Source organism: Ascidiella aspersa, chromosome 5 (assembly GCF_963924565.1).
Source record: "Ascidiella aspersa chromosome 5, kaAscAspe10.2, whole genome shotgun sequence".
In the NCBI taxonomy this organism is placed as follows: Eukaryota; Metazoa; Chordata; class Ascidiacea; order Phlebobranchia; family Ascidiidae; genus Ascidiella; species Ascidiella aspersa.
The window spans coordinates 2,830,954-2,857,214 of NC_139451.1; the positions used below are offsets into that span (position 1 = coordinate 2,830,954).

The window sequence follows — 26,261 nt, forward strand, 5'->3', positions numbered from 1 at the left end:
AAGTCAAGTCATTTGTCTAAAAGACCTCAGTCAAGAAAAGTCAATTTGGTCTAGAGTCTTCAGTCAAGTCCAGGTTATTTTCAAAAAATGACTTAAGTGCCCTTAAGTTAAGTTATTAATTTATTTCATTGCAACGCTGGTTCTGCTATATGTAATTTTAGCAAAGTGAATTGTTTTTACCTGTGCATGTCAGTGTGGGTACAGTCCACGTGTTGCTTGATGCAGTACAATCTGATGTTGCAGTAGCTATAGCAAACCCAGCATTACAGGTCACTGTGACTGTAACACCGTTTGCAAAACCTCCATTAGCAGGAAGAGCATTGGGTGCTAAGGTGCCTTCCACTACGTTAGGCAATGATGTGCATGCGGCTGTAAATAAACAAATATTGCATTACATAAAACACCTCCATTAAATACCAAATCTAACGATTTTTTTACCAGTTTCTTGATATAGGATTATTAAGATACTTTTTGTGGTTAATTATTATCAATTTCACTAGTTTTACAAATAGGATGTAGCAAGCAACGTTGTTATGGTTGTTACTCGACTCGCACCCCTCTGAGCCTGTGTAGGCCAGTTGGTAGAGCGACGGTCCTGGTATGACAAAGGTCTTGAGTTCGAACCTCACTACAGGCTAGTTGTACTAACAGATGCATGAGACATTGGGGTATGGTTGTTTCCCGAGTTGCTCCTACCTGGGCCTGCGTAGCTAAGTTGGTAGAGCAACGGTCCTAGTTTAGCCGGAGACCGTGAGACCGTCAGTTCGTCTCTTACTATAGTCTAGTTCAGGGATGTCCAACATTTTATTATAGTGGGCCGCATTGACACTTGAAATAATTTAATAGGCCGCAGAACCTAATAAGTTTTAAGATTAAGTATTGCTCTTTAGAGTTATACCGGGCTTTTAGAATTAAATATATATATACATATACATATTTTTTTTACCCATACTATACTATTTGTGCGCCCCTAAAAGCTGACTGGTGCATTTTAATTAGGCTAATATTGAACGTTAAAAATACTACTTGGGAGTGAAAACGACTAGCGGGCCTCACAAAAATTTCAGACGGGCCGCCCGCGGGCTGCAGCTTGACTTGGCTTTCAATTAGATCCTGATCAGGCTAACTTATTTCGGTAAGCCTTTTTAAAGGCAATTTTTTATTTTGCGAGAAGTAGAGCCAACAGAAACGAGTTACCTGTGCAAGTCAACGATCCCGGTGTCCACGTGTTAGATGCAGTACATTTAGCAGTGTTGGCACCATCAGTTGACGCAAATCCACTGGCACATGCCGCAGTTACAACTGTGTTGCCCGTGTAGCCAGAAGAAGCAGGTAAAGTGGGAGTAACTGATCCCCCGTTGGTTACAGTTGGTGCCGCGTCGCAGGTGAAAGCTTGGGTAAAAACAAGTAAGAAACTAAATTACCCTAATTACAAAAAAAAGTTTGGAATTGATTCGCCAAATGTCCCCTCCCGTGTTTGGCCTTAACGCTGTGGAAATAATAAAACCAGTAATGTTTTATAGTTAAGACTACCAAAAGTGAATTGCTTGAGTAAATAGACCAACGCCAACATTGTTACTGGGAGAGCTGTTATGGTTTATCACACGTTTTATTTATATTGAAACTTTGATATATTAAATGAGAATTAGCGTATATGCTTACTAATGTTGAAGTAAAATCTCAAATAACTCCACGTATACAGATTATTGACTTGTAACCGTAACTTCATTTTTAAGACTAAGCACTACAAGCTATTACTAGTTGTCAGATTGGGGTTTCAAACTTACAGATTTGCACGTTTAAATAGGGGAGTGGATAGTGATTGGGTGTCGCCTAACTTTCAAAATTCCAAGGCGATATTTAGCCAGTGCAAAATTGCTTATTTATTAAATAAAAAACGTGAGCACTTGGATATATAGATGGGTTATGTATGTCGCTCAAAGTGCATTTTCTGAACACCTAGTTTATTTTGTTTCTAGAAAACCCAGGGTTCAGTTAGTGACAAAAAATTGACATTTTAAGCAATAAAACCCCATCACCAAGGATTTTAAAAGGGGGAACATTCGAAAATTCTATCATAGAAGTTATATGGTGATGACTTGAGTTATGTGTATAAAAAAGTTTTATGTCAGACGTTCTAAATGGCTATTTATTACAGCTGTGCGTTGTTTTTAATGCGTTTTTTTGGAGTACTAAAATTTTACGATATTTTAAAACTGTGATGTGCCAGAGAAAAACTGAAGGTATATATTAGAAATCAGCGCGAAAAGTACATCTAAGATGAATTATTCACAATTTTGTTTAGAAAAAAAATTTGTTGACCAGTGTTAGTAACCTGACTACACTTGAAAGTAGTATCTTAATAAATTAGTAAACTGTTATGTCAATACCAGTGCATGTCAACGAGGTTGGGTTCCAGGTGTCTGTCGCGGTGCAAAGTGACGAGTTAGTAGATGCCGCCTCGTACCCAGCATTGCATGTGATTGACACTGTGCCGGTGTAGCCGCCAGGAGGGATGGTTGGGAAAGTTCCTTGGGTAAGGGTCGCCGGAGCGGCGCAAGTGGCGACTGTTTAAAACAGAAAAATCTAATCAAAAAAACATTATTTTTTTTTTCAATATACGTATATGTGAAATTACGTTGGTAATATGCTTTCAAACGTTCTCAACATCATTTTATAAAATGTCTCCAGTAAAGTCATTTGAAACCAGTGATTTAAGTGCACTTAAGTCAAGTCGTCTACTTAAGTCATTAAAACACTGTTAAAACCTTTACCCAGTGTGCTCCAAAACAAAATGATTTTTGATTTAGGGGCGTGAGCATTTTTATCATATATGACGTTACTAAGCCAATCATGTGAAAGTCAATGTCAAGTGTTTCATGAAATTGTTTCATCAAGCTAAAAGCAATCGAGCCAAAATTTGCACAAACTAGCCATAGTTTCACGAATTACTATTGATAGCAACCTCTAACAATCATATTTTTACTTAAAAACTAAAAGTTCGACAAAATAATTATTTAAAATATTTTATTTATAGTCTTGCACTTGGAAGCCAGGTTTTATTATTCCAAACGTTGCATGTTTTTACACAACATAAATTTCAGGTCCCGCAATGCTAACCTCCCTTTAGAAAATTAGAAAAACATCCTTTTTGTCCAAATTTGGTGAAATCAGTTATTGGTTCTGCTCGGTGTTGTAAACAAGTCGTTAGGAAACAACTCAAGTCCCAGTCAAGTCATTTGAAAAAACAACTTCAGTTTCAGTCCAGTTATTAGAAAAACAAGTCCTAGTCAAGTCATTATGAGACCAAGTCATCCTCAAGTAAAGTGATTAGCATAAAAATAAAACGTTAAACTAGTAAAACTTGTACAGTAAATTAATACGGTTATGAGTGATAACTTAACTAAGCATTACAAAAGTGTAATATATGGCAATTGTTTTACGAACAAAATCAATATTATTAACCATACCGTATTATTATTATTATTAAATAAACCACGTGGTTTTAACACAAGTTTGTTAACAAAACTTGTTAAGTCCAAGTCAAGTCATTTGTCTAAAAGACCTCAGTCAAGAAAAGTCATTTTGGTCTAGAGTCTTCAGTCAAGGCCAGGTTATTTAAAAAAAAATGACTTAAGTTCTTAAGTTAAGTTATTAATTTAATTTATTACAACGCTTGTTCTGCTATATTTAATTTCAGCAAAGTGAATTGTTTTACCTGTGCATGTCAGTGTGGGTACAGTCCACGTGTTGCTTGATGCAGTGCAATCTGATGTTGTAGTAGCTATAGCAAACCCAGCATTACAGGTCACTGTGACTGTAACACCGTTTGCAAAACCTCCATTAGCAGGAAGAGCATTGGGTGCTAAGGTGCCTTCCACTACGTTAGGCAATGATGTGCATGCGGCTGTAAAAAACAAATATTGCATTACATAAAACACCTCCATTAAATACAAAATCTAACAATTTTTAACAGTTTCTTGATATAGGATTATTAAGATACTTTTTGTGGTTAATTATTATCAACTTCACTAGTTTTACAAATAGGATGTAGCAAGCAACGTTGTTATGGTTGTTACTCGACTCGCATCCCTCTGAGCCTGTGTAGGCCAGTTGGTAGAGCGACGGTCCTGGTATGACAAAGGTCTTGAGTTCGAACCTCACTACAGGCTAGTTGTACTAACAGATGCATGAGACATTGGGGTATGGTTGTTTCCCGAGTTACTCCTACCTGGGCCTGTGTAGCTAAGTTGGTAGAGCAACGGTCCTAGTTTAGCCGGAGACCGTGAGTTCGTCTCTCACTATAGTCTATTTCAGGGATGTCCAACATTTTATTATAGTGGGCCGCAGAACCTAATAAGTTTTAAGATTAAGTATTGCTCTTTAGAGTTATACCGGGCTTTTAGAATTAAATATATATATATATATATATATACATATTTTTTTTACCCATACTATACTATTTGCGCGCCCCTAAAAAAAATGTGAAACAAAATAAGTTTGCGATATTAACGGTAATGAACGTAAAGACTAAAATATTGTAAACTTACGAACACATGTCGGTACATCAGCAGACCAGTTGTCGGATTCTGCTCCGTTGCATGTTAAAGTGGCTGTTCCAGATATCATAAATCCACTGTTGCATGTGAAGGTATGTTGTCCGTTGTAAGCTGTAATTCCAGATGTTCCAGCTCCGTTGGTTAATGTTGTTGCCGAACATTCGATTGCTGAACATACCAGAAGGTATTTTTTACACTTCAAAGTATCGTGAGCAAAAAAACTAAAAAAAAACGTAGTTGGATGCCTATTGCTTCTTGCCTAGAGCAGCGGTCTCCCAACTTTTTATTAATCGACCCAAAATTGCGTATAAAATGAAATCAGCATTTCCATGCGACACCAGTTTGTTTTCCGATAAGTATTTTTTAGCTTATCACACTTACACGGGCGATTAAATATTACGCTTAAGCTTTATAGAGCAGTGCTTTTTAAACTTTTTTAGTTTTGTTCAGCCCTAGCATCTAACTCCAGATTTCATTCACCCTAGTCTAAAAACAAATTATCACCTGTTCACTAAACAGATTGAACACCCAGGATATTCGCCCTGCTGCCAAAATATGACGGTTCACCCTTATTCACCCCTGCAAAAATTTTATTCACCCTGGGGTGAACCAATCACCTGATTAAGAAACACTGATATAGACTACAATTTCAGAGGATTGTGACTACACATGTGTAATGAAATGAGGAATTCAATTTAACACATGAAATACGATTATTTTTAGCTTCATTACCATTTTCAATATTCTTATTTGCGCTCGTTTAAACCGGTAGCACAAGTAAACCACTAAACTGCAGGAATTGATAAGTGATGACGACCTTAGTAGGTTTAGGCGGCCCCAAATGTGGTCGCGAACCATAGGTTGGAGACCACTGGCCTCGAGCAAAAGAGAGAGAATAAATTTCAGCAACAAGTTACCTGTACTAGAGATTCATTCAGACTTTCTTGGACGAAACTTTTTAGGAAAGAAACCTGTAACTGTGACTTTTACAGGTTTAAAAGTCAAAATTTCTCTCGCTCGATTGAAAAAACAAACTTAAAGCGAATGTGTCGCGTTTTATTGTTGTCGGTGGCTACATTGATCCTATAAAACAAACTTGACAAATATAAGTGGTTTAAAGTAAATAACGATTGTAAATTGCGTTTAAACATTCCAAAAGTATGTATATGGTAAATAAAGATGGTAAAATATTTTAATAGCGACCACAAGGCCCAGTGCGTGAAAAAATTACAACAACAGAGGCGGGTTCAGGATTTGTTAAAAATATTTAGAATTAAAAATTGTATTTGGTAAAAAAATGTTTTACTTATGGTACGGTCTGGCCTCAACTAGGTTTCGTTTTATCAAACATTGCGTGTTCTTTCACAACAAAAGTTGGTGAAATCAGTTATTCTTTCTGCTCAGTGTTGTAAACAAGATGTTATGAAATTACTCAAGTCTCAGTCGAGTCATTATGAGAGCAAGTCATCTTCAAGTCAAGTCATTTACATAAAACGAAACGTTAAAATATTACAATGGGTATGTACGATTATAAGCAAAATTTTAAAACAATTGAATATATGGCAAGAAAACTGTTTATGTACAAAATCGAGATCCATATCCCTTTTTTTTAAATATTAAATAAAACCAAAGAGTTTTACATCAAGTTATTTAACAAAACTAATTAAGTCCAAGTCAAGTCATTTGTCTAAAAGACCTCAGTCAAGAGAAGTCAATTTTGACTAAAGTCTTCAGTCAAGTTTAAAAAACAATTACTTAAGTCAAGTCATTGTTTTAATTCATTACAACGCTGGTTCTTCTATATTCAGTTTCAGCAAAGTGAATTGTTTTATAATAAATTTCAAAGCCAAAATTTGTTTTACCTGTGCATGTCAGTGTATCTGGTGACCATTGGTTGTTTGCAGCATCGCAAGTGGTTGTTGTAGTAGTTGTGGCGAACCCAACATTACAAGTCACTGTGACTGTAGCAGCATCTGCAAAACCTCCATTAGCAGGAATAGCATGTGAAAGTGTTCCTTCGACCACAGTAGGCAATGCGGTGCATGCAGCTGAAAACAAACATAAATCGAATTACATAAAGCACGCCCATCAAATACATTAAAGCATGTAAATATCTGAGGCATTTTTAACATTTTTGTGATATAACATTGTCAAAACACTTTTTGTTGTTAAATTCGCAACCTTTGACAAACAACAAAAATTTTAACTGACAAATTCAATTATTTTAGGGACACGACTTCGGAGACTATATACGACTTTTAGAGAGTTATTTGATCAAGAAACAACCAACAATTTGCTTAAAGTTCACGATGATGTGCATTTATAATTTGTGTGTGATCAGTAGGGCGATTATTTTTTGATTTGTTAAAAAAAGTTTCAAAATTTACCAGTTCGGTAAAAATTTGTCAAAATTATTTTCAAGTCAGAAATCGAATAAAAATTGTTTCCAAAATTAAAAAAAATGTAGTTGGCGTTTTAAAATTCTCGTTTATTTTTTGAAATTTGTGGTTTTAAATTTACAAAAAAAATGTAGTTTAGATTTATAGTCAAAAACAGTTTGACTATATTATATCTTCATTAGAGCAATACATGGTATACACTGGCAGAATTAACCACCAAGGCCTCTCTGATTTGGACAAATGTATTGAACAGTATTTGCTTTCTTTATTTGCTTGTGATTTGCAATTATCCCATTTCCTTTTTCGATAACTAGGTCTTTGTTAATTTTCTGCAATTATTTTAACGTTGCATTTTAACCGTTTACACCACATTTTTCTAATTGGCATTTTTTAATTTGTTCATATTTTAAAATGACAAAAATATCAATTATTAGGTATTTTCATGAGTTTTGCATTAACCCGAAATAATAACTGATTATTGTGTTCGATTGGTAGTCAGTAAAATATCAAATACCAGTGATTTACCACGACAATACACTAATGCAGTACTTCAAAATCAATTTATTTTATCAGGTCAAAGATTTGTCAAAATAAATCATTTTTAGGTTTAAAATTGGTCAAAATTTCAATTTTTTAGGTCAAAATTTCTTATTTTTTAGGTTAAAAAATAATCGCCCTAGTAATCAGTGATACAAAATAAAAAGCAGATAACAGTTGGTCAAAACACTACGAGTTGCTTAAAGAAATTACTTTAATTGAATCAGTTGGTAGAACTATGACCGAGGTTGTGAGTTCGAACCTCATCACAGGATAGTTTTACGAACAGGATGCAGCAGGCATTTAAGTGTGGTTGGTTCTCGACTTGCCCCTCTAAGCCTGTGTAGCTCAGTTAGTAGAGCGACGGTCACAATTGGGCGAGGTCGTGAGTTTGAATCTCAAACAGGATGCAACAAGCAAAGGTGAGTTATGGTTGTGCCGGAGGTTGGTTTTAACCTCACTCCAGTTTAGTTGTTTTTCTTGCCTGGCATTGCTGGCAACTTAGTCCTTATCAGGCTGACTGATATCAGTTAGCCTTTTCGAAGGTATTTTGTGTATTATAGCATACTATTTAATATTTATGATTTTGTGAGAAGTAGAGCAAACAGAAATGAGTTACCTGTGCAATCCAACGATGGTGGTGTCCACGTGTTAGTTGCAGTACATTCAGCAGTATTGGCACCATCAGTTGATGCAAATCCAGTGGGACACGATGCTGTTACCTGGCCATTGCCCGTGTAGCCAGAACCACCAGGAAAAGAGGGAGTAACTGTTCCCGAGTTGGTCACAGTTGGTTCCGCGTCACAATGGAAAGCTTGGATGAAAATAAATAGCAAATTAATTTCAATCTTTTCTTCAAACCTTATTCAAAAAAATAGTTGCAGTTAAATTTGGGAGATTTGTATTTTGCCCTGCCCTTTGTGTCTAAAAGGCACAAACAAAGTAACATTTTTTGGAACTTGAGCCTTCAAATGCGCTCGCCTAAAGTGATTCATTAAGTAAGACCAAACCAAAAAATCTAGTTTGTAGTGACGTTAGAAGAACTTATGACTATGGATTAGGTTTGCTTACAGTTTGAACATTTGCACCTAAAATTAAACATACGTTAGTAGCGAGCTTAGATAAGGCCCATCGCTGCGAGGACACATTTATAGTGCTTACTTTAAATGTAGCTATTTAGTGCGTGTCAGCGTTTTTTTCGGTGCGTGTCAGCGTTTTTTTTTCGCCGCATGATAGCCGTACATTCATTGCACTTTGTTTTAAAAATACATGTGGCTTAGAATTTTAATATTGTCTCAGCGTGGTTCAAACCCATGTGCCAAATGTGGCCCTGAGCGCCTGTCAAATTATATTTTTTGCCAACTTAAACTGTATGCAAACGAAAAATTTTCGCGCTTTGCCTTTATATATTTTTTGTTTTATACTATGTTTTACATTATGTTTTAAAGCGTTTTGGCCATAGAGACGATGTGTCATATTTCACTTTACAACCAAATATCCTAAATCTGCCACTGTTTCGTAGTTGTTTTATGTAGTGGGCCCTTAATAGCTATGAAAAGGGTACTTTTGGGCCGCGACAAAACAGTTTTAGTCAAAAAAAGTAGAACTGACCACGGTTCAATTGCATTAATTTAGTTTAATTGTAATTGCAAGAGTTTTAGATTTGGTTTAGATTGGAGCTACGCAGGGTTAAAAAATGTCTATATTAGTTGATTAGAGTCGACATTCTCAGGCTGACATTTTTATTGCAAGCCTTTCCGAAGGTTTTTGTGTATTACAGCAAAAGATTTAATATTTATGATTTTGTGAGAAGTAGAACAAACAGAAACGAGTTACCTGTGCAATCCAACGATTCCGGGGTCCACGTGTTAAGTGCAGTACATTCAGCAGTGTTGGCACCATCAGTTGACACAAATCCACTAGCACATGCCGCAGTTACCACTGTGTTGCCCGTGTAGCCAGGAGAACCAGTGGGGGTAACTGTTCCCGAGTTGGTTACAGTTGGTGCCGCGTCGCAGGTGAAAGCTTGGATGAAAATAAATAGCAAATTAATTTCAATCTTTTCTTCAAACCTAAATGCAAAAAAATAGTTTCAGTTAAATTTGGGAGATTTGTATTTTGCCCTTTCCTTTGTGTCTAAAAGACATAAACAAAGTAACATTTTCTTGGACTTTAGCCTTAAAATCACCAAAATTGATTAATTAAACAAGACCAGACCAAAAAAATCTAGGTTGCAGTAACGTAAGAACTTATGACTAGGTTTGTTTACAGTTTGAACATTTTCGACTAAAATTGTTCATACACGAGTGGCGAGTTTAGATTGGAGCTACGCAGGGTTAAAAAATGTCTATATTAGTTGATTAGAGTCGACATTCTCAGGCTGACATTTTTATTGTAAGCCTTTCCGAAGGTTTTTGTGTATTACAGCAAAAGATTTAATATTTATGATTTTGTGAGAAGTAGAAAAACAGAAAAATGTTACCTGTGCAAGTCAACGATTCCGGTGTCCACGTGTTAAGTGCAGTACATTCAGCAGTGTTGGCACCATCAGTTGACACAAATCCACTAGCACATGCCGCAGTTACCACTGTGTTGCCCGTGTAGCCAGGAGAACCAGTGGGGGTAACTGTTCCCGAGTTGGTTACAGTTGGTGCCGCGTCGCAGGTGAAAGCTTGGATGAAAATAAATAGCAAATTAATTTCAATCTTTTCTTCAAACCTAAATGCAAAAAAATAGTTTCAGTTAAATTTGGGAGATTTGTATTTTGCCCTTCCCTTTGTGTCTAAAAGGCACAAACAAAGTAACATTTTTTGGAACTTGAGCCTTCAAATGCGCTCGCCTAAAGTGATTCATTAAGTAAGACCAGACCAAAAAAAATCTAGTTTGTAGTGACGTTAGAAGAACTTATGACCATGGATTAGGTTTGCTTACAGTTTGAACATTTGCACCTAAAATTAAACATACGTTAGTAGCGAGCTTAGATAAGGCCCATCGCTGCGAGGACACATTTATAGTGCTTACTTTTAAATGTAGCTATTTAGTGCGTGTCAGCGTTTTTTTCGGGCAGACAATTATTTTGCGTCTCACAACAAGCTTTGCCTAATAACTAAGTGTCAATCAGCGTTATTCGGCGAGCGACTAACATGTAATGCCATGTGCTAGGTTCGCAATTTCCTTTACCTGGTAAATAGCCAAAGTAACATTCCTTAATGCGCTTCAGCATTGATCAGCAAGCTGTGGGCCGCCGCCCAAATGTGGGTCGCAGAGCCACTTTTAGTGGGCCACAAGTTACTTTTGAATAGCTTAGTGATAATTTAGTTTTGGGCCGCATGATAGCCGTACATTCATTGCACTTTGTTTTAAAAATACATGTTGCTTAGAATTTTAATATTGTCTCAGCGTGGTTCAGACCCATGTGCCAAATGTGGCCCTGAGTGCCTGTCAAATTATATTTTTTGCCAACTTAAACTGTATGCAAACGAAAAATTTTCGCGCTTTGCCTTTATATATTTTTTGTTTTATACTATGTTTTACATTATGTTTTAAAGCGTTTTGGCCATAGAGACGATGTGTCATATTTCACTTTACAACCAAATATCCTAAATCTGCCACTGTTTCGTAGTTGTTTTATGTAGTGGGCCCTTAATAGCTATGAAAAGGGTACTTTTGGGCCGCGACAAAACAGTTTTAGTCAAAAAAAGTAGAACTGACCACGGTTCAATTGCATTAATTTAGTTTAATTGTAATTGCAAGAGTTTTAGATTTGGTTTAGATTGGAGCTACGCAGGGTTAAAAAATGTCTATATTAGTTGATTAGAGTCGACATTCTCAGGCTGACATTTTTATTGCAAGCCTTTCCGAAGGTTTTTGTGTATTACAGCAAAAGATTTAATATTTATGATTTTGTGAGAAGTAGAACAAACAGAAACGAGTTACCTGTGCAATCCAACGATTCCGGGGTCCACGTGTTAAGTGCAGTACATTCAGCAGTGTTGGCACCATCAGTTGACACAAATCCACTAGCACATGCCGCAGTTACCACTGTGTTGCCCGTGTAGCCAGGAGAACCAGTGGGGGTAACTGTTCCCGAGTTGGTTACAGTTGGTGCCGCGTCGCAGGTGAAAGCTTGGATGAAAATAAATAGCAAATTAATTTCAATCTTTTCTTCAAACCTAAATGCAAAAAAATAGTTTCAGTTAAATTTGGGAGATTTGTATTTTGCCCTTTCCTTTGTGTCTAAAAGACATAAACAAAGTAACATTTTCTTGGACTTTAGCCTTAAAATCACCAAAATTGATTAATTAAACAAGACCAGACCAAAAAAATCTAGGTTGCAGTAACGTAAGAACTTATGACTAGGTTTGTTTACAGTTTGAACATTTTCGACTAAAATTGTTCATACACGAGTGGCGAGTTTAGATTGGAGCTACGCAGGGTTAAAAAATGTCTATATTAGTTGATTAGAGTCGACATTCTCAGGCTGACATTTTTATTGTAAGCCTTTCCGAAGGTTTTTGTGTATTACAGCAAAAGATTTAATATTTATGATTTTGTGAGAAGTAGAAAAACAGAAAAATGTTACCTGTGCAAGTCAACGATTCCGGTGTCCACGTGTTAAGTGCAGTACATTCAGCAGTGTTGGCACCATCAGTTGACACAAATCCACTAGCACATGCCGCAGTTACCACTGTGTTGCCCGTGTAGCCAGGAGAACCAGTGGGGGTAACTGTTCCCGAGTTGGTTACAGTTGGTGCCGCGTCGCAGGTGAAAGCTTGGATGAAAATAAATAGCAAATTAATTTCAATCTTTTCTTCAAACCTAAATGCAAAAAAATAGTTTCAGTTAAATTTGGGAGATTTGTATTTTGCCCTTCCCTTTGTGTCTAAAAGGCACAAACAAAGTAACATTTTTTGGAACTTGAGCCTTCAAATGCGCTCGCCTAAAGTGATTCATTAAGTAAGACCAGACCAAAAAAAATCTAGTTTGTAGTGACGTTAGAAGAACTTATGACCATGGATTAGGTTTGCTTACAGTTTGAACATTTGCACCTAAAATTAAACATACGTTAGTAGCGAGCTTAGATAAGGCCCATCGCTGCGAGGACACATTTATAGTGCTTACTTTTAAATGTAGCTATTTAGTGCGTGTCAGCGTTTTTTTCGGGCAGACAATTATTTTGCGTCTCACAACAAGCTTTGCCTAATAACTAAGTGTCAATCAGCGTTATTCGGCGAGCGACTAACATGTAATGCCATGTGCTAGGTTCGCAATTTCCTTTACCTGGTAAATAGCCAAAGTAACATTCCTTAATGCGCTTCAGCATTGATCAGCAAGCTGTGGGCCGCCGCCCAAATGTGGGTCGCAGAGCCACTTTTAGTGGGCCACAAGTTACTTTTGAATAGCTTAGTGATAATTTAGTTTTGGGCCGCATGATAGCCGTACATTCATTGCACTTTGTTTTAAAAATACATGTTGCTTAGAATTTTAATATTGTCTCAGCGTGGTTCAGACCCATGTGCCAAATGTGGCCCTGAGTGCCTGTCAAATTATATTTTTTGCCAACTTAAACTGTATGCAAACGAAAAATTTTCGCGCTTTGCCTTTATATATTTTTTGTTTTATACTATGTTTTAAAGCGTTTTGGCCATAGAGACGATGTGTCATATTTCACTTTACAACCAAATATCCTAAATCTGCCACTGTTTCGTAGTTGTTTTATGTAGTGGGCCCTTAATAGCTATGAAAAGGGTACTTTTGGGCCGCGACAAAACAGTTTTAGTCAAAAAAAGTAGAACTGACCACGGTTCAATTGCATTAATTTAGTTTAATTGTAATTGCAAGAGTTTTAGATTTGGTTTAGATTGGAGCTACGCAGGGTTAAAAAATGTCTATATTAGTTGATTAGAGTCGACATTCTCAGGCTGACATTTTTATTGCAAGCCTTTCCGAAGGTTTTTGTGTATTACAGCAAAAGATTTAATATTTATGATTTTGTGAGAAGTAGAACAAACAGAAACGAGTTACCTGTGCAATCCAACGATTCCGGGGTCCACGTGTTAAGTGCAGTACATTCAGCAGTGTTGGCACCATCAGTTGACACAAATCCACTAGCACATGCCGCAGTTACCACTGTGTTGCCCGTGTAGCCAGGAGAACCAGTGGGGGTAACTGTTCCCGAGTTGGTTACAGTTGGTGCCGCGTCGCAGGTGAAAGCTTGGATGAAAATAAATAGCAAATTAATTTCAATCTTTTCTTCAAACCTAAATGCAAAAAAATAGTTTCAGTTAAATTTGGGAGATTTGTATTTTGCCCTTTCCTTTGTGTCTAAAAGACATAAACAAAGTAACATTTTCTTGGACTTTAGCCTTAAAATCACCAAAATTGATTAATTAAACAAGACCAGACCAAAAAAATCTAGGTTGCAGTAACGTAAGAACTTATGACTAGGTTTGTTTACAGTTTGAACATTTTCGACTAAAATTGTTCATACACGAGTGGCGAGTTTAGATTGGAGCTACGCAGGGTTAAAAAATGTCTATATTAGTTGATTAGAGTCGACATTCTCAGGCTGACATTTTTATTGTAAGCCTTTCCGAAGGTTTTTGTGTATTACAGCAAAAGATTTAATATTTATGATTTTGTGAGAAGTAGAAAAACAGAAAAATGTTACCTGTGCAAGTCAACGATTCCGGTGTCCACGTGTTAAGTGCAGTACATTCAGCAGTGTTGGCACCATCAGTTGACACAAATCCACTAGCACATGCCGCAGTTACCACTGTGTTGCCCGTGTAGCCAGGAGAACCAGTGGGGGTAACTGTTCCCGAGTTGGTTACAGTTGGTGCCGCGTCGCAGGTGAAAGCTTGGATGAAAATAAATAGCAAATTAATTTCAATCTTTTCTTCAAACCTAAATGCAAAAAAATAGTTTCAGTTAAATTTGGGAGATTTGTATTTTGCCCTTCCCTTTGTGTCTAAAAGGCACAAACAAAGTAACATTTTTTGGAACTTGAGCCTTCAAATGCGCTCGCCTAAAGTGATTCATTAAGTAAGACCAGACCAAAAAAAATCTAGTTTGTAGTGACGTTAGAAGAACTTATGACCATGGATTAGGTTTGCTTACAGTTTGAACATTTGCACCTAAAATTAAACATACGTTAGTAGCGAGCTTAGATAAGGCCCATCGCTGCGAGGACACATTTATAGTGCTTACTTTTAAATGTAGCTATTTAGTGCGTGTCAGCGTTTTTTTCGGGCAGACAATTATTTTGCGTCTCACAACAAGCTTTGCCTAATAACTAAGTGTCAATCAGCGTTATTCGGCGAGCGACTAACATGTAATGCCATGTGCTAGGTTCGCAATTTCCTTTACCTGGTAAATAGCCAAAGTAACATTCCTTAATGCGCTTCAGCATTGATCAGCAAGCTGTGGGCCGCCGCCCAAATGTGGGTCGCAGAGCCACTTTTAGTGGGCCACAAGTTACTTTTGAATAGCTTAGTGATAATTTAGTTTTGGGCCGCATGATAGCCGTACATTCATTGCACTTTGTTTTAAAAATACATGTTGCTTAGAATTTTAATATTGTCTCAGCGTGGTTCAGACCCATGTGCCAAATGTGGCCCTGAGTGCCTGTCAAATTATATTTTTTGCCAACTTAAACTGTATGCAAACGAAAAATTTTCGCGCTTTGCCTTTATATATTTTTTGTTTTATACTATGTTTTAAAGCGTTTTGGCCATAGAGACGATGTGTCATATTTCACTTTACAACCAAATATCCTAAATCTGCCACTGTTTCGTAGTTGTTTTATGTAGTGGGCCCTTAATAGCTATGAAAAGGGTACTTTTGGGCCGCGACAAAACAGTTTTAGTCAAAAAAAGTAGAACTGACCACGGTTCAATTGCATTAATTTAGTTTAATTGTAATTGCAAGAGTTTTAGATTTGGTTTAGATTGGAGCTACGCAGGGTTAAAAAATGTCTATATTAGTTGATTAGAGTCGACATTCTCAGGCTGACATTTTTATTGCAAGCCTTTCCGAAGGTTTTTGTGTATTACAGCAAAAGATTTAATATTTATGATTTTGTGAGAAGTAGAACAAACAGAAACGAGTTACCTGTGCAATCCAACGATTCCGGGGTCCACGTGTTAAGTGCAGTACATTCAGCAGTGTTGGCACCATCAGTTGACACAAATCCACTAGCACATGCCGCAGTTACCACTGTGTTGCCCGTGTAGCCAGGAGAACCAGTGGGGGTAACTGTTCCCGAGTTGGTTACAGTTGGTGCCGCGTCGCAGGTGAAAGCTTGGATGAAAATAAATAGCAAATTAATTTCAATCTTTTCTTCAAACCTAAATGCAAAAAAATAGTTTCAGTTAAATTTGGGAGATTTGTATTTTGCCCTTTCCTTTGTGTCTAAAAGACATAAACAAAGTAACATTTTCTTGGACTTTAGCCTTAAAATCACCAAAATTGATTAATTAAACAAGACCAGACCAAAAAAATCTAGGTTGCAGTAACGTAAGAACTTATGACTAGGTTTGTTTACAGTTTGAACATTTTCGACTAAAATTGTTCATACACGAGTGGCGAGTTTAGATTGGAGCTACGCAGGGTTAAAAAATGTCTATATTAGTTGATTAGAGTCGACATTCTCAGGCTGACATTTTTATTGTAAGCCTTTCCGAAGGTTTTTGTGTATTACAGCAAAAGATTTAATATTTATGATTTTGTGAGAAGTAGAAAAACAGAAAAATGTTACCTGTGCAAGTCAACGATTCCGGTGTCCACGTGTTAAGTGCAGTACATTCAGCAGTGTTGGCACCATCAGTTGACACAAATCCACTAGCACATGCCGCAGTTACCACTGTGTTGCCCGTGTAGCCAGGAGAACCAGTGGGGGTAACTGTTCCCGAGTTGGTTACAGTTGGTGCCGCGTCGCAGGTGAAAGCTTGGATGAAAATAAATAGCAAATTAATTTCAATCTTTTCTTCAAACCTAAATGCAAAAAAATAGTTTCAGTTAAATTTGGGAGATTTGTATTTTGCCCTTCCCTTTGTGTCTAAAAGGCACAAACAAAGTAACATTTTTTGGAACTTGAGCCTTCAAATGCGCTCGCCTAAAGTGATTCATTAAGTAAGACCAGACCAAAAAAAATCTAGTTTGTAGTGACGTTAGAAGAACTTATGACCATGGATTAGGTTTGCTTACAGTTTGAACATTTGCACCTAAAATTAAACATACGTTAGTAGCGAGCTTAGATAAGGCCCATCGCTGCGAGGACACATTTATAGTGCTTACTTTTAAATGTAGCTATTTAGTGCGTGTCAGCGTTTTTTTCGGGCAGACAATTATTTTGCGTCTCACAACAAGCTTTGCCTAATAACTAAGTGTCAATCAGCGTTATTCGGCGAGCGACTAACATGTAATGCCATGTGCTAGGTTCGCAATTTCCTTTACCTGGTAAATAGCCAAAGTAACATTCCTTAATGCGCTTCAGCATTGATCAGCAAGCTGTGGGCCGCCGCCCAAATGTGGGTCGCAGAGCCACTTTTAGTGGGCCACAAGTTACTTTTGAATAGCTTAGTGATAATTTAGTTTTGGGCCGCATGATAGCCGTACATTCATTGCACTTTGTTTTAAAAATACATGTTGCTTAGAATTTTAATATTGTCTCAGCGTGGTTCAGACCCATGTGCCAAATGTGGCCCTGAGTGCCTGTCAAATTATATTTTTTGCCAACTTAAACTGTATGCAAACGAAAAATTTTCGCGCTTTGCCTTTATATATTTTTTGTTTTATACTATGTTTTACATTATGTTTTAAAGCGTTTTGGCCATAGAGACGATGTGTCATATTTCACTTTACAACCAAATATCCTAAATCTGCCACTGTTTCGTAGTTGTTTTATGTAGTGGGCCCTTAATAGCTATGAAAAGGGTACTTTTGGGCCGCGACAAAACAGTTTTAGTCAAAAAAAGTAGAACTGACCACGGTTCAATTGCATTAATTTAGTTTAATTGTAATTGCAAGAGTTTTAGATTTGGTTTAGATTGGAGCTACGCAGGGTTAAAAAATGTCTATATTAGTTGATTAGAGTCGACATTCTCAGGCTGACATTTTTATTGCAAGCCTTTCCGAAGGTTTTTGTGTATTACAGCAAAAGATTTAATATTTATGATTTTGTGAGAAGTAGAACAAACAGAAACGAGTTACCTGTGCAATCCAACGATTCCGGGGTCCACGTGTTAAGTGCAGTACATTCAGCAGTGTTGGCACCATCAGTTGACACAAATCCACTAGCACATGCCGCAGTTACCACTGTGTTGCCCGTGTAGCCAGGAGAACCAGTGGGGGTAACTGTTCCCGAGTTGGTTACAGTTGGTGCCGCGTCGCAGGTGAAAGCTTGGATGAAAATAAATAGCAAATTAATTTCAATCTTTTCTTCAAACCTAAATGCAAAAAAATAGTTTCAGTTAAATTTGGGAGATTTGTATTTTGCCCTTTCCTTTGTGTCTAAAAGACATAAACAAAGTAACATTTTCTTGGACTTTAGCCTTAAAATCACCAAAATTGATTAATTAAACAAGACCAGACCAAAAAAATCTAGGTTGCAGTAACGTAAGAACTTATGACTAGGTTTGTTTACAGTTTGAACATTTTCGACTAAAATTGTTCATACACGAGTGGCGAGTTTAGATTGGAGCTACGCAGGGTTAAAAAATGTCTATATTAGTTGATTAGAGTCGACATTCTCAGGCTGACATTTTTATTGTAAGCCTTTCCGAAGGTTTTTGTGTAATTACAGCAAAAGATTTAATATTTATGATTTTGTGAGAAGTAGAAAAACAGAAAAATGTTACCTGTGCAAGTCAACGATTCCGGTGTCCACGTGTTAAGTGCAGTACATTCAGCAGTGTTGGCACCATCAGTTGACACAAATCCACTAGCACATGCCGCAGTTACCACTGTGTTGCCCGTGTAGCCAGGAGAACCAGTGGGGGTAACTGTTCCCGAGTTGGTTACAGTTGGTGCCGCGTCGCAGGTGAAAGCTTGGATGAAAATAAATAGCAAATTAATTTCAATCTTTTCTTCAAACCTAAATGCAAAAAAATAGTTTCAGTTAAATTTGGGAGATTTGTATTTTGCCCTTCCCTTTGTGTCTAAAAGGCACAAACAAAGTAACATTTTTTGGAACTTGAGCCTTCAAATGCGCTCGCCTAAAGTGATTCATTAAGTAAGACCAGACCAAAAAAAATCTAGTTTGTAGTGACGTTAAAAGAACTTATGACCATGGATTAGGTTTGCTTACAGTTTGAACATTTGCACCTAAAATTAAACATACGTTAGTAGCGAGCTTAGATAAGGCCCATCGCTGCGAGGACACATTTATAGTGCTTACTTTTAAATGTAGCTATTTAGTGCGTGTCAGCGTTTTTTTCGGGCAGACAATTATTTTGCGTCTCACAACAAGCTTTGCCTAATAACTAAGTGTCAATCAGCGTTATTCGGCGAGCGACTAACATGTAATGCCATGTGCTAGGTTCGCAATTTCCTTTACCTGGTAAATAGCCAAAGTAACATTCCTTAATGCGCTTCAGCATTGATCAGCAAGCTGTGGGCCGCCGCCCAAATGTGGGTCGCAGAGCCACTTTTAGTGGGCCACAAGTTACTTTTGAATAGCTTAGTGATAATTTAGTTTTGGGCCGCATGATAGCCGTACATTCATTGCACTTTGTTTTAAAAATACATGTTGCTTAGAATTTTAATATTGTCTCAGCGTGGTTCAGACCCATGTGCCAAATGTGGCCCTGAGTGCCTGTCAAATTATATTTTTTGCCAACTTAAACTGTATGCAAACGAAAAATTTTCGCGCTTTGCCTTTATATATTTTTTGTTTTATACTATGTTTTACATTATGTTTTAAAGCGTTTTGGCCATAGAGACGATGTGTCATATTTCACTTTACAACCAAATATCCTAAATCTGCCACTGTTTCGTAGTTGTTTTATGTAGTGGGCCCTTAATAGCTATGAAAAGGGTACTTTTGGGCCGCGACAAAACAGTTTTAGTCAAAAAAAGTAGAACTGACCACGGTTCAATTGCATTAATTTAGTTTAATTGTAATTGCAAGAGTTTTAGATTTGGTTTAGATTGGAGCTACGCAGGGTTAAAAAATGTCTATATTAGTTGATTAGAGTCGACATTCTCAGGCTGACATTTTTATTGCAAGCCTTTCCGAAGGTTTTTGTGTATTACAGCAAAAGATTTAATATTTATGATTTTGTGAGAAGTAGAACAAACAGAAACGAGTTACCTGTGCAAGTCAACGATCCCAGTGTCCACGTGTTAAGTGCAGTACATTTAGCAGTGTTGGCACCATCAGTTGACGCAAATCCACTAGCACATGCCGCAGTTACCACTGTGTTGCCCGTGTAGCCAGGAGAACCAGTGGGGGTAACTGTTCCCGAGTTGGTTACAGTTGGTGCCGCGTCGCAGGTGAAAGCTTGGGTGAAAACAAACAGGAAATTAATTTCAATCTTTTGTTTAAACCTATATACAAAAAATAGTTTCACTTAAATTTGGGAGATTTGTATTATACCCTTTCCTTTGTGTCTAAAAGACATAAACAAAGTAACATTTTCTTGGACTTTAGCCTTAAAATCACCAAAATTGATTAATTAAGCAAGACCAGACCAAAAAAATCTAGGTTGCAGTAACATAAGAACTTATGACTAGGTTTGTTTACAGTTTGAACATTTGTGTCTAAAATTGTTCATACGCGAGTGGCGAGTTTAGATTGGAGCTACGCAAGTTAAAAAATGTCTATATTAGTTGATGATCTGCGACATGCATACGGAACAAAAATTGCCCAAATTAGTTTTATCCAAGCTCATATGGAACAAAAAATGGTTTTATCCAAGCTAGGTTCGGACAAAAAGTGCCAAAATTAGTTTTATCTAAGCAACGTCTCAAAACAAAAAGTGCCAAAATTAGTTTTATTGGAACTACGTAAGACCAATAAAGTGCCCAAACTAGTTTTATTGGAGCTATGTATGGACAAAAAGTGCACAAATTAGCCTAATCCTGCTAAATTGTAATTACAATTACACACTAGGTCATGGTTCTAAGTAACTGGAGTGTTTTGCGCTTCACTCTGTGGTGGCAGTGGCCATTTTTAGATGTTTAATTAATCGTTTTAAGTAATTAACGAATAACAAAAACATGCGCCCCTTTATTGTTTCTTGTCTAATTATCAAAATTGTCATAACGCATCCTTACCAAAAACATCCTGTTGTATATTTATCAAATATTTTATGATTTGTCACTTTTTTTACGCCTTTTACCAAACACTCGCTGTCATTCTGAGAACAAAGCATTCGGCTGTTTCACACATGATAAATGTTATATCGTGACGCATATCCTTCCTTATATTGTACCAAAATGTGTGACCTTAAAAATCGCCGCTTTGAGAATTGGCACATTAGCCGCATCTCAAAACAATGATTGAAATTGTGTTTACAGTTAGAAGCCGCTTTTCGTGTACTAATATGGACAGATTCTAACTTCCTTGTAGGAGATAAGTTGAGAGAGAAAGGCGATAAGCCAACACCCGTGTGACGAAATTACTATTAGATAATGTAACAATTGCCGTGTCATTGCTGCGTCATAATCTTTTTCTCGCACAGAAAATTTCTCTTCTAAGTTTTGTGTATAAAAAGGATTGCTTACAAAAATAAAATGTCCAGTTCTCAGGATCAGCTTGCCGGGATTAGCCGGTTTGCCCATAATAGCCAACACACGAGTGGTTGTGCTTGCCGGCATTAGCCGGTTTGCCCACAATAGCCAACACAAACTGTGTGGAATTGTAATCAGACAACAGCAAAAACTTATTGAAGCAATAGCGAGGTTGATTGCCGAGGCAAATTAGTTTAATGAGACTTGCAATTCAAACCGCATGCCTCAAATTGATGCCCTCCGAGTGACGAACGAACCACCTACAAGCGACCGCCTAAAAACTATTATGTTTGAAACCTGCAAGAAGCTAGCTGTTGGAAGAATTGATCTCGTCGAAAGATACATCGAAAGACGCTCCATATCGTCAGCAAAGCATTTGCTTGGATTACGGAACACTAAATATAAACAAGCGTTGCCGATAAAGACATCACCACCGTTTGGAATCATGGAAAACGAAACGGAATTATGAATTTCACTATAACTGCGATTCTGCCTAGTTTATCAGGTGAAAATCTATTATACTTTTAATATATATATATATATAATAAGTAAAAATATCGACTGAAAGGTCTGTAAATTGTTTTTATGCGACTGTTTATCAAACCATTATGTATCGCATTTCGCAAATTATGTATAGTCTATATCTATGAAGTCTAAGCTTAAACGTCGACCGCACGATCTTTTGATAAATTTTAAAAGAGCTTAATTTATGTGCTTGGAGCTCAATAGTTTGAAATCAAAGCGTTAAACTTGTGAATCACGACTTAATTTTGTTGCGCACGAAATAATTTTGTGTTAAATTTCCGAATTCTTTTAAACAATTGGTACGTTTTGGGTTTTTGTCTGTTTTTCTCTCATCACCCAGCCGCGTTTACACACGAGTTTAAATACCTCGTATCAAAAAGCATAATGATTTATCCACACGTGAAACATTAGCTTTCAAATCACAACTTTAGGGACACCCCATTTCCTGCCTTTTGTTGAAAGCAATAGTGAATAAGCAGCAACTTCAAAGCGTATTTTCTTGTGATGCGTCGTTATTTTAAAACTTACATTGAACGAATTGTGCAAACTAAAATATGCAAATTTTTAAGGAAATGTTGCTCAATGTTAAAAATCAATAGAATTTAATTTTGTATTGAATCGCAAAGAGATGTGTAATGTGAGTAATTATGTATTGTAATGAATTGCAATTTGTGTGAATTTGAAATGTAACCTAAAGCGCCTATATATATATAAAAAAAATTCAATAATGAAAAAACCAAAAAGAAAAATTGATATATATAAAGACTAAAGAATATATTCGCAATCAAAGTGTAAGTGTGTGTTTGAATGGCCTAAATTGCCACAGTGTACTCCCCAATATTTGGACAACATATCTGCCGAAAATTATTTTAATTTTCAGAAACAAACACAAACAAGCGTTGGGCGCTGCAGAGATCAAACGCAAGGCGCGGATCGGTTTTCAAAAGAACACCGAACGGGGTTTTCCCCAGATGCTTCACAAATTTCGACGGCAAAAGCGAAACAGCACTGCTCTGTCATGGCGAACATTGAGTTCGAACAGCAAGCAAACGATGTTTCAAACAATCAGCGAATGCTGACGTCAAGATGCGAACATTGAGTTCGAACAGCAAGCAAACGATGTTTCAAGCAATCAGCAAATGCTGACGTCAAGATCATCGTTGCAACACAAAAGAAGCGTGCCACCTGGCACACAAGAACAATGAAACAAATGTCGAAGAAGCATGAATTGAAGCATAAAAAACAATCGCGCAAACGCGTTCAATGATCGGACAATTCGCGACCAACGCTCCACGAGCATTCCACAAACAAAAAAACATAACAACACAAACAAGGAAACAAACAGCCAGGGCTTTATATGCACCCTGGCCAAAAATTTAGCGGCCGAGTATCTGTGGTGGCAGTGGCCATTTTTAGATGTTTAATTAATCGTTTTAAGTAATTAACGAATAACAAAAACATGCGCCCCTTTATTATTTCTTGTCTAATTATCAAAATTGTCATAACGCATCCTTACCAAAAACATCCTGTTGTATATTTATCAAATATTTTATGATTTGTCACTTTTTTTACGCCTTTTACCAAACACTCGCTGTCATTCTGAGAACAAAGCATTCGGCTGTTTCACACATGATAAATGTTATATCGTGACGCATATCCTTCCTTATATTGTACCAAAATGTGTGACCTTAAAAATCGCCGCTTTGAGAATTGGCACATTAGCCGCATCTCAAAACAATGATTGAAATTGTGTTTACAGTTAGAAGCCGCTTTTCGTGTACTAATATGGACAGATTCTAACTTCCTTGTAGGAGATAAGTTGAGAGAGAAAGGCGATAAGCCAACACCCGTGTGACGAAATTACTATTAGATAATGTAACAATTGCCGTGTCATTGCTGCGTCATAATCTTTTTCTCGCACAGAAAATTTCTCTTCTAAGTTTTGTGTATAAAAAGGATTGCTTACAAAAATAAAATGTCCAGTTCTCAGGATCAGCTTGCCGGGATTAGCCGGTTTGCCCATAATAGCCAACACACGAGTGGTTGTGCTTGCCGGCATTAGCCGGTTTGCCCACAATAGCCAACACAAACTGTGTGGAATTGTAATCAGACAACAGCAAAAACTTATTGAAGCAATAGCGAGGTTGATTGCCGAGGCAAATTAGTTTAATGAGACTTGCAATTCAAACCGCATGCCTCAACTCCAATCTTTTGTTTAACAAATTTCTTTGTCCCAATTTGAAGATATATTTTAGCTCAAAGTTTTTGTGTTTAGCATTGTATGTTTTGTGTTATGGAAAAATACTTGCTTTATATGAAAAACCTCGCGTCGTAATAGATTAATTAAAAAAAATTTACAAAAAAATATTGCAATTATCTGCAATAAGCTTTTATTCGCAAAAAATAACTTTTTACACTGTTTTTAAAGCTTAAAACGTTAGGAATTTGCAAGGAAAATATTTAGGCTCATGGTGTCTTCGTAATTCGTTACAGTAACCAGATCTGTCGAATTCCAATACGATTTATCTAGTTATCAGATTTCGAAAATTGCACTACCGTACTGTAAACGGCTTTAGCAATAAATCGCATTGTAATTCTGGTAACCGGTTACAGTAGTGCAAGTTTCGAAATTCGATAAACGGGCGAGCCGAGAAAATAGCCTCTCCATTTGTTATAGGTCTGTACTGTGTTACATAATTTAATAATATGTTTCGTACCTGTGCATGTCAAATCTGCCGGTGTCCAACTACCATCGGTACCATCACAAGTTGCTGTAGCACTTGCAGTTGCAATGGCAAAGCCAGCGCTGCAAGTTACTGTTACAATAGTTCCATCCACATGACCACTTCCATCGCCCGGTAAAGCGGGCTCAAGAGTTCCATCAGTCACACCAGGTTGAGCCGTGCATTGGGCTGTGAAAAATATGAGATAAGCTGAGGAACATATAAACAAAAATAGATTTGTATAAACCTAAATTGTTCAAATATTCCAATGGAATTTAAAATAAAACAATGGGGGTCTTCCTATTTGGTACGTAGAAAGTAGAAAGTAACGCAAAAGTACCGCATACGCACATTATTTGGGTTAAGGATGTCGGTTAGCGTTTGGGGGTGGTTGGGTCAAATATTATTAATTGCTTGACCCATCCAAATGCTAACCCAAATAATGTGCGTTGCGGTATTTGAAGTTCTTCTTGGCGTTACTTTCTACGTACCAAATTGATGGTGCGCCAAACAATGTATTGTCAAAGACGCGATTAGCTTGTTAGCGTCTGTATACTCCCTTTTGGCCCGCTGCCAATTATATTGTTTTTTATCTTGACATTTTTTACATTAAGGGTAGTGTAGGTATTGAATTATAGAAAATTTGATCAAATTGTAAAGAGTAGCGATGATAGTTTTAATCAAGCATTGGGCGGTCACATCCCCGACTAAGCAAGGTCACCCCGTACGACTCTGCTGCTATCTAGCGACAAATAAATCTTCCGCCAGGTGTCGCACCGTGCAAAATGCCGCGGGATCGCAGGAGTTAAGTTTATTTAGCATAAGGTACCCTTGAACTTGTTTTTGATGCCCCGCAATTTGTTTTGTAATTTTATTTCGTGATTTTTATGTAATAAGTTCCGCTAGTGGTCGCACCTTACAACTTTATGTACCCACAGTGTTCGCAATCCTAAAATGAGGATAATTTGTAGGCCCTAGGCCTACTTTTTTATTTTTTCACTGGAATTTTGATGCGCGGGTTTTAATAAGCGAAAGTAGAATTAACAGGAATGACAAAATACCTATCAAATTAGAAAGAAACATTATCTGTTTCGCAGTTGAGATGGCTTGTCGCTTTGTTTATCATTTAACAGTTATTTTGTTGGAGCAAATCCGAATAGAAGAATATTCTCGTCGAATTTAAAGCATTATAATCCCATAATACCAATTTAAGCAATATCACGTTGAATTATGTAGGTTATTAAAAGTCCTTATAGGTTCGAGGTTGGTGCACAGTAGACGCGGTTTGCGTCGACTGTTAGCGTCAACCAGCTCACATACAATGCGTTGACGTTTTCCGCTAACGCACAAAGCGTCTCGTGCGAACCAACCTTTAGGATTCTGTAAAAATTGCATTATTTGGTACAAGATAGAGTATTTTCAATTTACAACGATCAATAACACTTACCTGCTGCCTGGTAAGCTAGTGAAAGCACAATCAGCACATACGCCGTAAGGTTTACCATTTTTTAAATATACCCTATGATGATGCTGTTGGAATTACAGCAAACCTCCTGCAAGAATCCGAGAATAAAATCAGAGAAATAGAGAAAAGAAAACCGGGAATGCGGATAAGGGTTTGGATCCATGGTGTGGGGGCATCAGGCCATGCCCCCGAAAAACAATTACTTTTTCCCAACTTTTAATTTTTTAGATACAAAAAGGCTTGCGCTTGTCGCCAACTTTTTCCGCTTTAACTATGCTTTCGGTCGTTTTAATAAAATTCGTTCAGATCACATAGGTAC

The 26,261-nt window shown here is 37.1% G+C and overlaps 1 protein-coding gene across 1 annotated transcript; it reads right to left on the reverse strand.

The window, feature by feature from the left end:
• Positions 1–1,159: 1,159 nt before the first annotated feature.
• LOC146141488 (sushi, von Willebrand factor type A, EGF and pentraxin domain-containing protein 1-like) lies at positions 1,160–25,982 on the reverse strand. The gene is made up of 19 exons (XM_083390143.1): positions 25,925–25,982; positions 24,472–24,666; positions 19,809–19,997; positions 18,355–18,543; positions 17,708–17,896; positions 16,254–16,442; positions 15,608–15,796; positions 14,166–14,354; positions 13,520–13,708; positions 12,078–12,266; positions 11,432–11,620; positions 9,978–10,166; positions 9,332–9,520; positions 8,115–8,309; positions 6,422–6,607; positions 4,551–4,727; positions 3,719–3,907; positions 2,391–2,567; positions 1,160–1,392 (listed from the first exon to the last, which is right to left on the reverse strand). The coding sequence occupies exons 1-19, from the start codon at positions 25,980–25,982 to the stop codon at positions 1,160–1,162; spliced, it is 3,489 nt and encodes a 1,162-aa protein (XP_083246269.1).
• Between the last annotated feature and the right edge of the window lie 279 nt (positions 25,983–26,261).

Coding starts and splice junctions, on each gene's coding strand:
- LOC146141488 (XM_083390143.1), bottom strand. CDS start 25,982: ATGGTAAACCTTACGGCGTATGTGCTGATTGTGCTTTCACTAGCTTAC. Junction 24,667..25,924: donor ACTAGCTTACCAGGCAGCAG/GTAAGTGTTATT, acceptor TATTTTTCACAG/CCCAATGCACGGCTCAACCT. Junction 2,568..3,718: donor ACCCACACTGACATGCACAG/GTAAAACAATTC, acceptor TGTTTTAAACAG/TCGCCACTTGCGCCGCTCCG.